At 46.4% G+C, this 15,387-nt stretch overlaps 2 protein-coding genes across 4 annotated transcripts in view; one reads left to right on the top strand and one right to left on the bottom strand.

Annotated features, from left to right (window-relative positions):
* sh3yl1 (SH3 and SYLF domain containing 1) overlaps positions 1–7,413 on the top strand; it is an 8,939-nt gene extending 1,526 nt beyond the window's left edge. Inside the window, exons 1-10 of one of the 3 annotated variants that reach the window (XM_008300352.1) lie at positions 1,327–1,432; positions 1,979–2,089; positions 2,171–2,284; positions 2,717–2,781; positions 3,043–3,155; positions 3,896–4,024; positions 4,108–4,252; positions 4,825–4,897; positions 5,001–5,060; positions 6,444–7,413. In XM_008300352.1, coding sequence (XP_008298574.1) covers positions 1,393–1,432; positions 1,979–2,089; positions 2,171–2,284; positions 2,717–2,781; positions 3,043–3,155; positions 3,896–4,024; positions 4,108–4,252; positions 4,825–4,897; positions 5,001–5,060; positions 6,444–6,652 — 1,059 coding nt within the window. In that variant the 5' untranslated portion in view covers positions 1,327–1,392 and the 3' untranslated portion in view covers positions 6,653–7,413. Of the gene's footprint in view, positions 1–1,326; positions 1,433–1,978; positions 2,090–2,170; positions 2,285–2,716; positions 2,782–3,042; positions 3,156–3,895; positions 4,025–4,107; positions 4,253–4,824; positions 4,898–5,000; positions 5,061–6,425 lie in introns of those variants that run through there. The other 2 variants (XM_008300351.1, XM_008300353.1) reach the window with 2 other exon arrangements.
* Positions 7,414–9,299: 1,886 nt separating this feature from the next.
* LOC103371134 (solute carrier family 22 member 13) lies at positions 9,300–15,330 on the bottom strand. The gene is made up of 10 exons (XM_008300365.1): positions 15,100–15,330; positions 14,083–14,180; positions 13,825–13,979; positions 12,146–12,314; positions 11,941–12,043; positions 11,219–11,358; positions 10,920–11,131; positions 10,569–10,677; positions 10,010–10,261; positions 9,300–9,381 (listed from the first exon to the last, which is right to left on the bottom strand). Exons 1-10 carry the CDS (start codon positions 15,328–15,330, stop codon positions 9,300–9,302), a joined length of 1,551 nt encoding a protein of 516 aa, XP_008298587.1.
* Between the last annotated feature and the right edge of the window lie 57 nt (positions 15,331–15,387).

The following is a 15,387-nucleotide window of genomic DNA, read 5'->3' as shown; positions in this document are numbered from 1 at the left end:
CCACAGCATCAGTTACCATGGAGACCTAGCTCCACAGCATCAGTTACCATGGAGACCTATTGATATTTTTTCAGATTTTTTGTGCATTTTATTGATCTGGTTTGGGCCTATTTTGGAACATATAATAATAATAATAATATTAATAATTATTTCTTAAGTCATTTTAGAGACGTTCTACGGATGTTTTATTTCTACTGGTGAGAGTTGTTCTATTAAATGTAATGTTAGTTTGATCCTGTTCGTTGAGCTGCTGGATGTTTACGTTGTGATGTGAAGGAACGAGCTGTAATTAAAACAAATTAACACCACCAGAACCTCCATGTAAGTGGGTAAAAGAACCTCCTCAACGACCACATGAACCCAAATCACCACAAGGATTCTCCACATAGACCAGTAGAACCTCCTCATTCGTGTCTAGATCTCCACTACCAACAACAGAACCTCCTTACAGATCAGCAGAACATCCTGCAACACAAAGGAACCTGTTTGTAGACGACCAGAAGATCTACGTGTTCGCGTCTGCAACCTTCCAAAGACCTTTTGAAGCGTCTCATAAACAAGCAGAACCTCAGCTCTCAATCCAGCTTTCTCAGAAACTAATAGCACCTCTGTGTTCATGACCAGAACCCTCTGAAAAGACACAGAACCTCTTCAGTAACCAACCAATCCTCTCTGTAGATGAGTAGAAACTAAAATAACTCTACTAGGTCCTCGAGAACCTCCTCAGTCACCTATAGAACCTCCTTGTTCTTGTCTAGAACCTTCCCAGAGACCTATGGCCTCCTTAGAAACTAATGGAACCTCTTGGTATTGGTGTAGAACCCTGTAGAAAGACACAGAACCTCTTTAATAACCAACCAATCCTCTTTGTAGATGACTAGAAATTGAAGTAACTCCACTTGGACCTCAGGAATCTCCCCAGACACCAGTAGAACCTCCTTGTTCTTGTCTAGAACCGTCCATGAGGACACGTAGAACCACTTTAAAGGCCTGTGGAACCACTTTGCAGATGACTGGATCCTCCTGACGTCCTACCAACAGCCTCTGCAGCAGCACGTCGAGCCGTTTCCTTCCGTCTGAATGGTTGACGTTTCGTGTTTTGGTGTTTGGATCGCGGTCGGGGTTGTGGAAGATGAGCGCTGTGGTTCTTGCGGGAGCCGACGTGTTCTGCTGTGGATGTGGCGTCGATGCTGTCATGGTTCAGGAATGTGCTGCTGCTGCAGGAGGCCCGTCGCTGCTGAACTGGATCTGAAACCTGTCCGACTGAAACAGGCCTGACGTCATCACATATCCAAGCCCAACACAGAAACAGCCGACCTGCTGCTGAGCTCTGGACCGGCCGGTTCGGTGTTTCAGCAGAAATGCAAAGAATTCATGGCTTCAGCTTTTTAAATGAGAAAATCTGAGCCGGACGCAGTCGAGCAGAAACTCAGTAAGTTTCATTCACTTGTGTGACCACAAAGTTCACCAGCAGCTGCTCTGACGGTTATCTGTTGTTGTTGTTGTTGTTGTTGTTGTTGTTGTTGTTGTTGTTGTTGTTGTTGTTGTTGTTGTTGTTGTTGTGTCTCTCTGTGGTTCTGTGGAGTCTCTGTGAGGGTTTTGTGTGTCTGTGGTCCGTTCTGTCTGTTTTTATTTAGTCTTGTGTGAAAACGGCTGCAGCTGCTTCTATGTGCGTATTTTCTGTTTGGTCTCTTTGTGGTTTTGAACGGCTGTCGGACCAAACAAGCCCGGCTATTGATTGGTTCTGACTGTTCCTTGTGGACATGAGTCAAAGCAGGTAACTGGAGCGCTGATCAGTACCTCCGTGTCAGCGTGGAGGATAGATGAGGGTTTTTTAAACAAAGCTACGAGGAAGTTTCTTTTGCCTCAGATGGAGATAAGATAAGATGAGCTGCAGTGAACAAGGAGCTCATTGAGGCTGACGAGGTTCACCGCTGAGTTAATGCCTTTAAACAAGCAACGCGTCATCTGTTCGCAGTGAGCAACCCCATCCCGTCCAACCTCAAGTCCGAGGCCAAGAAAGCCGCCAAGATCTTGAGGGACTTCACTGAAATCTCCAACAGGAATGGACCGGACAAGCTCATCCCCGGTAACCCCAGTTCCAGCTGCAGCGCAGGACAGCTTCACGTCACACGTCTCTAACATGCACGCTAACATGTTTGTGTTGCAGCTCACGTGATCGCGAAGGCCGAGGGTTTGGCCATCATCTCCGTCATCAAGGCCGGATTCATGATCACGGCCAGAGGAGGCAGCGGCATCGTCATCGCCAGGCTGCCCGACAGACGTAAGGCTGGAACCTCCAGGTTCTGTGCTGTTCGGCCTGTTGTGTCTCGTGGTGTTTTTGTGTCCTCTGTTGCGTTGGTTCGTTATCTCGTCCTATTTGTCGTACCTTCCTTCGTCCCACAGTGAACTTTTGTTGTTTTTGTTGTTGTTTCTCTGCGTTGCCGTGGTAACAGGCCTCCCTGCAGTGCCAGGCGTGTGCTGCAGTCAGCTGACGGGCCGAGTCACGGTGCCGGTGGCAGATGTGGCGGTTTGTGGCGCTGCCAGAAGCCGCCGCTCTTCCTCTGCAGGCGGAACTGTTGGTTTTCTGGATGTTCACAGTGAAGGAGCAGCTCGCCACTTGTGACGCCGGGACGTCAGCGTGAACAAAAGCCCCTCTGGAGTCTTCTCATTAATCAGACTGACCTGACGGTGCTCCATGTCTCTGTGTGTCCAGGTTGGTCGGCACCTTCAGCCATTGGTATAGCTGGTCTGGGCGGAGGCTTCGAGATCGGCGTGGAGGTGGGTCACAATCCTCCGTTCAGTTATCGTCTGTTCTCCTGCAGAAGGCAAAATTAAACCGTTTGTGTCCATCAGGAGTTCAGGGCTCACCGTGACTCTGCGTCGTCATTGTTTTTTCTTCTTCATCATCGTGCATCTCTTGGTGGTTGTGTTGCATCTCTTTGCATCCTGCTTTGTGTCGGTTACATGCAGCTGAAGGTCAGACTGTCCTCGAACGCACCACATACCTGCATCAATCAGCTGATTTTTGGTTTCCTCCAGGTGTCGGACCTGGTGATCATTCTGAACCAGCGCCGTGCTATCGAGGCGTTCACCAAGGGCGGGAACCTGACGCTGGGCGGGAACTGCACGGTCGCCGTGGGGCCAATGGGCAGGTACATTACAGCTGCTGCTGCCGGGAGGTTTATGAGGCGTTTGATGGCATCAGCTGTGGTTTACGGTGGAGATTGTGACTCAGCACACCGTGGATATTTTTAGAAGGACCGGGTCAGAGTCCTTCCAGGGCAGTCTGACAGGTTTTGGCGCACATGTGTCAGCAGGTGTGTGTGGGCGTGGCCAGGTTGGTGCTGACATAAGAGCAGCCGGATCAGAAACACCTGCAGACGGACGCGACTTATGAGCAGAAACACAAACTGCAGGAAGCCAACAACCGCTGTCGCCTCAAAGCAGCTGATCCACAGCGTCTCCTGGTGGTTGTTTTGAATGTTTGTGTGTTTGTTTGTGTCACGTTGTGGTTGTTGTGGGTCTCTTTGTTGTCACTTTGTGTCTCCTAGCAGTTGAGTTTCATCTCTTTGTAGCTGCTGCACATTTTTTTGTCGTTATTTTTTGCTTCTCTTAGTTTTGCATCTGTTAGCGGTTGTTTTGTGTCTTTTTGTGGTCATTTTGTGTCTCTTCTTTCATGCTCTACCACCCATACAAGCTTTCCATGTATTTGTGGGGGTTTTTGTGAAGAAGTGAATATTGTAGCTACAGCTAGCAACAGAACAGCAGAGGACCCAGGATCCTGCCTTGTGGAACACCACTCAGCAGTGTTGGAGCTTCACTCTAATGTGTTGCACTCCCTATTTTTATGTCCTTTTCTTGTTGTAATGTTGAAATGAAATGTGCTCGTCAGGAACGTGGAGGCCGACGTGGCTCTGCGCAGCCCCGCGGCGGTCTTCACCTACTGCAGGTCCAGAGGTCTGTTTGCAGGGATTTCTCTGGAGGGATCCTACCTGATCGAACGCAAAGAAACCAACCGCAAGTACGGGAACAGCCACCGACTGCCTGCTGCAGTATGAGCTAAGCTCATCCAAATCAGTCTTTAATCGAGTGTTTCCATCGTAGGTTCTACTCCCAGGACATCCGTGCGTCGGCCATTTTGAACGGTGATGTGGAGCCGCCGTCGGAGTGCTACGATCTCTACCACATCCTGGACGTCTACACCGAAGCCTACACCGCCGACTGGACCAGCAAGAACCTGCGGGTTAAGGTGCCGTTCACAGCCTCAGTCCTTTTTGTGCTAGTTTTGTGTCCCTTTGGGGTTGTTTGCCATCGATTGGACCACATGTTGGTTGTTTTGCATCCATTTTTACTCATTCTGCGTCTTTCTTTAGTAGTTTTCTTTTATTTTGCATCCCGCTGTGGTTGAATGTTGTCAATTTGTGAGTGTTTTTACATCTTTTTTAGTGATTTCTTTCGTCTCTTTGGGGTTATTTTGTTTGAGATTTTTATCTCTTTATAGTCTTTTTGGTTTCCTGTGTGGTCATTCTGGGTTTTTTGTGTCCCTTGGAGGTTGTTTAACGTCTGTTGGATCCATTTCTCGGGTTTCACATCATGTTGTGGTCATTTCGTGCATGTTTTGCCTCCATTTGTAGTCATTTTACTTCCTGTTTGGTCATTTTGTGGCTGTTTTGTGTGTTTTTCTCTGGTCATTTTAAATCACACAGATGTTTTGTCAGTCAGATTGCATCCCTCTGTGGTCTCTGTGGTTTCTTCTGCTCCTGTTTGTGGCGGTTTGTCGTCCCGTCTTCAGCTCTTCTGTTTCATTTTGTTCGTCTCCAGTCTGTTCCTCCATCCAGACCTCCAGCGCCGCCACAGCAGAGACCTCCGAGCAGCTTCCAGCGACCAGCCGCCGGTAAACATCCCATGTTTGTTGTTGTTGTTGTTTGTTTGTTTGTAGTGTAAACGATGTGTAACTGTGTGTGTGTGTGTGTGTGTGTGTGTGTGTGTGTGAACAGGAGCGGGAGGCAAAAACACCCTTTACCCGAGCATCTCCATCTACAAATCTGAGAGCTCAGGTGAGCTTCACGTTTCTTCTTCTTCTGCTTCAGGTCGAGATTCGATTTGGGTTTGAGTCAGAATCAAGTCTGGATTATAATCAGGTTTTGGTTTAGTTTAGAATCCGGTTTCAGGACTTGTGGATGGATCCTGAGCTCTCGTGTCTGTTGTGAGCCTGTAGCGCCCCCTGCTGTCCACAGGCTTCAGGCCCAGTCTCAGTAAACCAGAATGAATCCGTTCAGACTGTTCATTCATAGACGCACATCTCATGAAATGAACTCTTCACTATTAGTGCCTTGTATTAATAAAAGAAGGACAATAGTTCTTTTTTGTTATTTTCGTCAATAAATGAATGAATCCGTAAATATCGAGCTTTTAAAAGAGAAGTTCAGTTTGATTTTTTGTTTTTTCTCATTTTCATCATTTAACGTCTATTTTATTGATGTTCAGCGTCTTTCTGCCAAACGAGGAAAACAAAGAGTTAAAAGAGTAAATCTGAGAGAGAAGAATGAATCCGTGATGGAAACGGTTTGACTTTGTCCAGATGAAGGTTTCGGGTCAGTTCGCCTCCAGAAGCTTCACACCGAACACGAAGCCGACAGGTTCAGGAGAATCAGATCAGGAGCAGAACAAGACGTTCTCATGTCATTGATTTAAAACTGATGTCGTCACTTTTATCCTAAATAATTCTATAATCGTCTAAAACATTTGTGTCGACATCATCAAATGTGTCCATGAAGTATTTTACATTTTCCTTTAACCAGGACGGTTTGAAATGAGTGATTTTCAAAATATAAATTAGATTTTAATATAAATTAGTTTATATTCAGCAAACTAACTAAATTACAACAAGCTATATATTATAATACTGAAAAGTAAAAGATTCAATAGATAAAGAAGAACAGAGAATAGAGACACATGTGGTGATTTTCTGCATTTAGCGTCACATTAATGAAGTTTCATCAAGTTTATAAACAACAAACATGTAAAAAGTTAAAACTAGAACCAGTCAAACCAAAGTGAAGTCAGTTTAATGTGATCAAACTTCAGTGCTTCAGTTGTTTGTGTCATTTTACGTTTTTCTACAACACTCGATGTTTATTCTGTAAATTCAGTCAAAACACACAAAAATACAAAAACAAACTCAATCATGTCATTAAAGCAGAGTTCAGACAGTTCAGAGCAAACGTGTCGTCTTCTGCCTTTAAAGCAAAGCTAACAGAACATTTTAACGTCACTGATCGTAAATATTTTTATAAATGCTGAATACGAAAAACAACAAAACGTGAACAGTGAAGAAAAAACAAAACCTTTTACGCTCCAATCTAAGGATTTGTCTCCATAAGATTTTAGGTTTTATTTATTTATTATACATTTTCCTTCAGGTGGAGCATTGTCGGGGGGTGGAGCATCGTCAGGGGGCGGAGCCACCGGCCAGCTGGTTGTCACGGCGACCCACCCGTTCACGGGGCAGCAGCCCGGCGACCTGAGCTTCGTGCCCGGCGACCGCATCACCGTCCTCACCGAGACCGAGTCCCAGTACGACTGGTGGGAGGGGCGACTGGCCGACGGGCGCGTCGGCATCTTCCCCGCCAACTTCGTCACGTACTGACGTCGCCCCCCGGTGGTCCGACGACCAACTGCAGCCGAACAACAGTTTCTGCGGGAGGCAGGCGGCTCGAGAGAACAAACACTGCAGGCTTTGGGCAACGCTGGGTTGGGTCTGATGGAAGCTAAACTCACCGGCATCTGGGCGGAGAATCGACCAGTCACCTTCATACTAATATCTACGAACATCGTAGCAACATGTCCAGCAGGAGCATTTTAACGTTACAGATGAAACTAATACCAGAAAACATTCAGCAGGTGACAATCGTCCAACTCATCTCCTGGAAAGCTGAGCTGTAAAAGGCTAAAAACAGCACGAAGCAGCGGCGAATTAAACAGCTACGCTTGATCTAGTTACAACGATGTTAAAAAAAAAAAAAAAAAATGGTGCAACAAGAAAGTTTTCACTCGAATTTCCTGAAAACTTCCAACCAGACTCCCAGATGTTTTCTGTCTGTTGTGTTACGAGCCTGAAGGCTGCTGGAGAGACTTTAGCTTCAATACTGGATGAGATGTTACGCTTTCCTTCGCTGTGCTTTCCTGCGTTACACAAAACAGTATTTAAAGGTTGACTTGTAGGATCTGTTACTGCTCCTCCTGCACACGTCTCCACAGCAGCCAGCAGGAGGCGCTTGTTTCATGAGCAGCTTTAACGTCAGGTGGCTTGTCAGTGGCAGCGGGTTTGTTCTGTCATTCGCTTTGATTGAAACGATAACGTGGTGTGTTTCTGGGACGATCGTGAATAAATCAAATCTGTAAAAATGTTTTTGTTTCGACGCAGTTTGTCAAAGAAAAGCTTCAGAACGTCTTTAAAACATCCAGAAAACGACTTTCAAACCAGATGAAACACAAACTCAGTGTTTAAAACAAATGTAATAATTCAGTTCAAAGTTTTCATTATTTTACAGACAAATTTCACTGAACAATAAAACGTAACGTATCATCTTGAATGAGCGATTTAATGTATGAAAGTCTGGTCACAGTTTCCAGCTCTCTGTGCACAGATCCACTGGTCTGACTCAGAGTATAGGTTTAAAAGCTGCAGTTCCATGTTTGTCCTGCAGATGGCGCTGCAGGAATAAAATCTGACCCGACGAGAACCAAAACCCACAACAGGCAACGTCTGTATATTCTATATAAGAATATATATATTGATTGAATCTTAAATAAAAATGCAGTGTTTGTTGTGAACGTTGACAGTCTAGATGTTTCTTTACTTCACTGATTTAAATCTCAGACTCTTTATCGGTACGATGTCGTCTTACGGACGATAAACTGTAAATGAATCAGTTACACAGAATCGTGTCAGCGCTGCTGGACACGAGCTGAAAACACTTTTCTATTTATTAGTCTGGATATGAAAGCAAACCAATTTAAAAACTTTAAAAAAATAAAATAAATAAATCTGCTAAGCTAGGTAGCTTTAGCATCTTGAATGAAATCAGCTGACTCTTTCAGTGACGTTGGGAAACTAAGTGAAGCTTTACTGTGTCCATAACAATGAGGCAACAGCACAGCTTTTTGAGTTTAGCCGGAACAATGAAGTGTCCGTAAAACTGCAGGAAATTAGCTCCCGCTATGGCTAGCTTTAGCTAAAGCCATAGCTATTTTGCTGAACTGATGCTGTTTGTTGGTCGTTCAGTTATTCCACACAATTAAAGAATGTAGTAGCTAAACCATAAGATGCTAAAGCTGACTAGCTTAGCTTCAAGCTCAGAAATGTAACTGCAGCCTCAGCTTCTGAGAGCAAAGAAAGCTAGCATGGAAAAGCTGTCGTTTTACCTGCATATACTGGGACTGTTTTTAAATATAATGTTGGTTTGGTGGTTCAACATTTTCCACCAATAAAATCATCAAGAAAAGTCGCAGTTCTGTAGTTACAGTTCTCTGCCTTTAGGGGGCAGCGTGGAGCCATAACCTCCAGATTACGTTTTATCAAGTTGGTGATTTCTGAACTTCTGACATCAGTTTAACTTTTGATAAAATGCAGTGTTTTGATTTTCCTGCCGTGACATTAAAGATCGATAAGTTTAGGATCAAGTTGGGTTTTGTTTAGAATTAAGTTTAGGTTAAAGTCAGGATTTCGTTCAAGTTGGGTTTAGGTCAGAAATGGGTTTAGACTAAAACTGGGGTTTAGGTTACAGGTTAAAATCGTGTTTAGACTGAATGCAGATTTCCATGATAGTTGGGTTTCTGTTGATCTTAGGCTAGATCCAGGTTTAGGTTAGAGTCGAGTTTAGGCTAACATCAGACTTGGATTAGACCCGAGCTCAGATGATGGAATCAGACTTACGTTACCATCTGGATTGCATGGGAATCCGGTTTAGATTAAACTCAGGTTTAGATTTTAGAGTCAGGTTTTTTATTGTGTTGGTTTTATAGTTTGAATTTTGTGGCGATGAAATAATCAGTGAAACCATTTTTTACAGATAAAAGATGACGTACGTGTTTCTGAGAGTTTTCCTTCACTGTGCTCGGTTTGCCGGCAGAACAATCTTCCACAGCCGGCCGGCAGGTGAATTCATTTTAGAAAGAAAACAAAGTGCAAAAACCGAAGCGTTCAGAGCTGCTGGTGCTTCTGAACGTCTCTCGTATGAACTCACTGGTGCTTCCTCAGACATGTGGCTCTAATGTGGGGGATGAGTGAAGCTCTAGATCAGTCCCGAGTGCTGCTGCATGTCGTCCTCTGCAGGGAGGATCTCCGTCTTCCTGCTTTGGCTGCTCACCAGCTTCCTGAAAACACACAACACCACAACCTGAATGATTCACCGGGCAGCTGTTAAAGGCTGACTCGTAGTCCAGAGTCTGCAGCGTGACTGAAGGTCTCCTGCACAATAACGTGACTCTGGCCCTGAACGGGATTAAAGCTTTCAGTCCAGTTCGTCGTCGTCTGTGCGATTTGCTGCTTTGTGATAGAAAATATTCCACAAGGTCAATGTGTTGGTTCCTGGTTTTATTCACCAAACAAACCAAACGTTTACTGGTGGCATTTTTACTGCAGTTGTTTTTGTTTGGTTACTTTGACATTAGAGATAGATTCAAACCAAGTTTAAGTCAGAGTCGGGTTTAGATTAGAACCAGGTTTAGATTAGAGTCGAGTTTAGATTACAGTCTAAACTCGACTCTTCAGTTACAGTCAGGTTTTGTTTAGAATCAGGTTTAGGTTAAAGCTGGGTTTACATGAGAATCAGGTTTTAGTTAGAATAATGTTTAGGTTGGGTTCAGATCAGAATCAAGACATAACTCCGTTTTCTGTTGTTTTTTTAGTAAATGAACCGTCCGCCTGTCGATAGTGAAGGTCATCGCTGGTTTTCAGTCCGTTCTGTGTCTGAATCGGGTCTCGATGTGTTGTTGTTCTCACCTTGTCCTCCAGAGGGCGTCCAGGCGGGGGAGGCGGGGCTTCGGCTGCCGGTCGCAGTCCTCCACCGAGTCGGGCAGCGGGACGCCGCTGGTCTCTGGCAGCAGCAGAGTCAGGCCGCAGCCTATGATTGGTCCGCTGCTGTACACCGCCATGGCAGCCAGTGAGATCGCTCCGTTGGGACTCGGGGGCACGAGAGTGTTGACCAGAGAGCCGACTCGGAAACACAAGTTAACCAGCGATATGCAGCGCTGCCTGGTTCAGAGGGGACTAGAGTTACACGCTGGTCAACCTGTTGAGACCATGGTTAACCTGTTTAAACCCTGGTTAACCTGTTTAAACCCTGGTTGGGTTAACCAGTATAAGCGCTGGTTGGGTTAACCTGTTTAAACCCTGGTTGGGTTAACCAGTATAACCGCTGGTTGGGTTAACCTGTTTAAACCCTGGTTGGGTTAACCAGTATAACCGCTGGTTGGGTTAACCTGTTTAAACCCTGGTTGGGTTAACCGGTATAACCGCTGGTTGGGTTAACTGGTATAAGTGCTGGTTGCGGTGTTCCTACCTGACCACGGTGGGGAACAGCTCGATGCAGTACAGGACGGAGATGGTGGCGGCAGCCAGGATGCAGAGTTTCCCCACCAGAGCCAAACTCATCACCAGCACCGGCTCACCTGCACAGACAGTCAATATTATCAATACCTGATCACCAATCAATAACCAGTTCAGAAAAAAACTGCAGGGATGAGAAACAATGAGACTTAACGGAAAAGGACAAAAAGTTATTGTGGCTCAGCCGATTAATTAGAATGTGTTTATGCTAACGCCATAACATCTAGAAAATACAAAAGTTGATAGAATGCTAGTCATTAGCATGCTAGCATGCTAGTCAGTGGTAGCGACGTCCTGGACTCACCGTCGTATCTGGACAGCAGCAGCGACAGGAAGCAGGCGGTGCCGCTCAGGAACAGGGTGAGCATGCTGATTGGTCGGCGTCCCAGACGAGCCAAAGGGAGGAGCAGGCAGGGAGCTTCTGATAGGCCAGAGAAGAACTGGGCGGAGTAAATGCCGACGCCAAATGAGCCAATGTTCATACAAATCCCGAAGTAGGTCAGCGCTGATGCAACGCTGCAGGAAGAAACGAGTCCAGGAGGTTTCACAGGTCGGCAGTAAAGCCAGTGGAAGAGAAACAACGACACGGCGTTCTGTGCTCACCTGAGATAGCTCATGATGAGCAGCCGTAGCAGCACGGTGGGGTGTCTCAGGTGGGTGATGATGTCACTGGAGGCGTGGCCTTCATTGGCAGGTTCTTTGTTCGGAACCTTCTGCTGGTCGGAGCAGGCCGAGTCCAGCAGCTGCAGACAAACACAAAGTAACGGATTAAACTTACAACTATTCAGTGAAAGTAGATTTTATTTTTTAGCCTTTATTTGACAGAGCAGTGAGAGAGAGAGGAAAATGGGGGGAGGACCTGAGGTCATGAGCGGGATTCGAACTCATGACCTCCACATCGGAGCCGTAGCCCTGCACACGGGACGCCGGCTCAACCAGGTGAGCTGTAGCCCTGCACACGGGACGCCGGCTCAACCAGGTGAGCTACAGCAGCGCCCAAAGTACAGATTAAGATGGTTCGCTAAAAGTAGATTAAAATAATTAGGGCTAGCTAAATGAAAAGTTAGCTTAAAAGTATTAGTTTAAAGCAGCTACATTTAGCTTGAATGTTTTATTAAATGGTTAGCTAAAAGTAGCATTAGCTTAAATTAATATGTCTTTTAATATATAATAAAGGCGTTAAAAGCGTGAGTTGAACGTCGAGGTTCCATGTTCTTATCTTTTAGGTTCTTCTTGGTTTGATCGATGCGCTTTGCGTCCCGTTGAGGCGGGAGTTCTGATTGTGTAAACCTTTTCATCAGAGCGGTACCTGATGCTGTGGTTACCTGGTCCAGACAGCGCTGATCTCCAGGGCTGTTGCTACGGTAACGCTCCAGAACATCCATCCTCCTCCTCAACAGCAACCAGCGAGGAGACTCTGGGATTGAACTGGAAAGACAGAGAGAACACGTCATCTTCTGGAGATCCAAGCCCAGACTGCAGGACGTGGACAGGTGGACAGGTGGACAGGTGGACAGGTGAGCTGCCTACAGGTAGAGCGGCAGGCAGACGAGCTGCGGCAGAGCCAGCGACAGGTGAAGTTGTTTCCAGGTGGGGCTGAGCCAGGCCAGTGGAGCTCCGCCCATCGTCCCCAGGCTGAAGCAGAACGGCAGGAAGGCCGGCGGCCAGAGGCGAGCGGCGGGAAGAGTCCACTCCACGGCTGCAACACAACAGATCAAATAGAGACGTCTTCATGAACAAGAACTGAAGAACTTTGAAATTCAGGAACCAAAGCAGCTGAACTAGCCAGCTGTGGTCTCCATCAGTCCACCTGCATGAACATGGTTCTACAAGGAGCTGAGAGCAGCAGAACCTTCTCAGTTCTGGACCTCTGGACTGTGTCTATCTATGTCTGCATCATGGCTCCACATGGAGAAGACCTGAACAGAGGAGGAGAAACATCTGACTGAGAGACTGGACAAAGATGGAGAAGGATCCAGAAGATCAGTGAGCAGCTAGAACCCAGTGCAGCCCAGTGTGAGCAGGAACCAGGAGGTCCAGAAGGAGCCACAGCAGCACTGATCAGGGCTGCAGTGGTCGTCCTCCTACAATGACTCCACGGACAGTCAACTACTGTCACTATGGAGCTGTGGACACCAGACAAAGGCAGCTGCTTCAGACTTGGCACAGGGCTGATCAATGGAGACCAGAGTTAGTGTGAAGCTCACACAGTGTGAAGGACACTTCAGAACATCAGCCTCTATGGACGGAGGAGCAGAACTAAACCTGGCTGCTGCTCACAGCTAAACTTCCACATCAAAGTTCACCAGAGAACATGAACAGAAGCCTGATGGATGCTGGAGAACATCCTCTGGTCAGATGGAGATCAATGTGTTGGGCTCACATGGAGTCCAGATGTTTGGTGTGAACCTGACCAGGACCACCACAGTGGATCATGGTCCTGACAGTGAAGCACGGAGGTGGCAGCATCATGATGTGGGGCTGCATGAGGGCAGAAGGTGTTGATGACGTTTCTAGAAGCTCCATGAATGTCTGAGGATGAACCAGAACACAAAATGTCCACAAAGACCGACACAAGCAGAGTTCTGTCTGTTGAATGTCGTACATCTCAGCTGCTGTCCTGCAGACTTCACTGTCTCAGACGCTGACTGGTCACTTGTGAAACATTGCAGTAATGAAGCGGCTCCACAGAGCTGCTGGAGTCTGTCCGGCTTCATCAGCGCTCAGCAGGACTTTATCTGAGACACGTGCTGTTTATCAGCCATGTGAGTGATTGAGTCTCACCGCGGTCCAATAAACCTCAGCGAGCAGCCGGTCGGCTCTGAAACCAGACAAAACACTGCCGGTCCAGGCCCGGTCTGACTAAAGAGTGTTCAGGAGCCACAGAACAGTTCTCCACTGATCAGTTATCATACACCTTGTTTTCACCGTCAAGTCTTCAATCTGCAACCTGCAAAGAAAACCATCACCTGATCTGTAGCTTTGATGCTTTTCTTTGTCATTTTATTGTGAATTCAATATCTGAGGATCTGAAGAAACGTTTCTACAATGTTTATTAAACTGATGAAAAAGAAAAGAATCACAGCAATCATAGTGGCTCATAAAGTCACAGACGTTTGGATGAGATTCTACAGGTGTGTCTACAGGTGTGTTACAGGTGTGTTACAGGTGTGTCTACAGGTGTGTCTACAGGTGTGTCTGTGCGTTACCGAGGCAGAAGCCACAGATGTTGATGATGCAGCAGCAGGCGCCCGCCAGGCAGCGAACAGCGAGGAAGATGATTGGCTGAGGAAGGACGGCGGGCACGAGGCCGCACACGGTGTGCACGCACACAAACACCAGCAGCACCGGACGTGACCCGTACCTGCACAGAAAGCACAGTAACCACGGTAACCAGGTGAGCGTCTGCTGATACAGCCATGGCGCTGAATGCAGATCGACCAGTCTGTGATGTGTTCGTGTTGTACCGGTCAGATATGGCTCCGCCCACCAGAGATCCCAGCAGCAGGCCGAACATGTAGAGAGTCTGACCGTACGACAGCCAGTCTGTCCAGCCACACACTGACTGACACAGACACACACATTGTTAATATTTGTGCTAAGCTAGGCTAACAGTTTCCCCCAGCTTTCAGTATTTGTGCTAAGCTAAGCTAAGAGTGTCCCCCAGCTTCCAGTGTTCATGCTAAGCTAGGCTTAGAGTTTCACTCTACTCCCTGTATTTGTGCTAAGCTAGGTGAAGAGTTCACTCTACTTCTCATATTTTTGCTAAGTTAGGTGAAGATTGTCCTCCAGCTTTCAGTATTTGTGCTAAACTAGGCTAACAGTTTCCCCTTGCACCCAGTATTTGTGCTAAGCTAGGCTAACAGTTTCCTCTTGCACCCAGTATTTGTGCTAAGCTAGGCTAACAGTTTCCCCTTGCTCCCAGTATTTGTGCTACACTCGGCTAACATTTTTCCCCTGCTCACAGTATTTGTGCTAAGCTAGGCTAACAGTATTTGTGTGCACATGATGTGTGGAACTGGCAGCTCACAGAAACATTAATGTTTCATTTGCAGCGTCCACACAAAGGACTGATTAACAGATCCGGCTGCACATTAACGCTGAGCCTCTGCTGTCCACGTGCGTTTTACAGCTTTCACTTGGTCTGCTGATTATTTTTATTATTTAAGATATTAAAGGTCAAAAAGTGACATTAATCCAACGTCTTATAAGATGAGGAGGCAGAAAACGGTCCAGTGGAGAAGCTGCACTCGGTTCATTTTGTTTTCTTGTCAGCAGTCTGCTGCTCTAACAGGTCAATATGTTACAAATACGATGGATCGAAGTCATCATCACTTTAATCTGAACATAATTTCATTGATTTTCTTTCTGTTGCTGCAGCTCTAACCTGTAAAATTATATTATAAAGAAGCATAAAGCGTGTTTGTAGTATATAAACCATCATTGTTGCCATGGAAACACTCGTTAAAGTAATCTTTACTCACGTCTCGGTTCATGCTCTCAGTCCTCTGAACACCTTTGCAGTTTAAAACATCACCGGGTCCTGATTGGTTGTTCTCCTCAAGCCAGGAGGCCAGGGCGACGGCGCTGCCGTTGCCGTGGCGACACCTTTCAGTGACCACGGCGGCCAACAAAATGTCGAGGAAGAAGAGGAAGGACAAGAAGAAGAAGATGAGGGAGAGACGCCAGTAGACGGAGAGCTGCAGTGGAGACATGGTGGAGGAAAGTTAGAAAGTCCTCAAGAGCTTCATGCTGTTCACAATCGAACAGCT

The sequence above is a fragment of the Stegastes partitus genome, unplaced genomic scaffold (genome assembly GCF_000690725.1).
Source record: "Stegastes partitus isolate 25-593 unplaced genomic scaffold, Stegastes_partitus-1.0.2 Scaffold1529, whole genome shotgun sequence".
In the NCBI taxonomy this organism is placed as follows: domain Eukaryota; kingdom Metazoa; phylum Chordata; class Actinopteri; family Pomacentridae; genus Stegastes; species Stegastes partitus.
The sequence above is the reverse complement of the archived record's forward strand: the minus strand, read 5'-3'. Positions and strand labels throughout refer to the sequence as shown.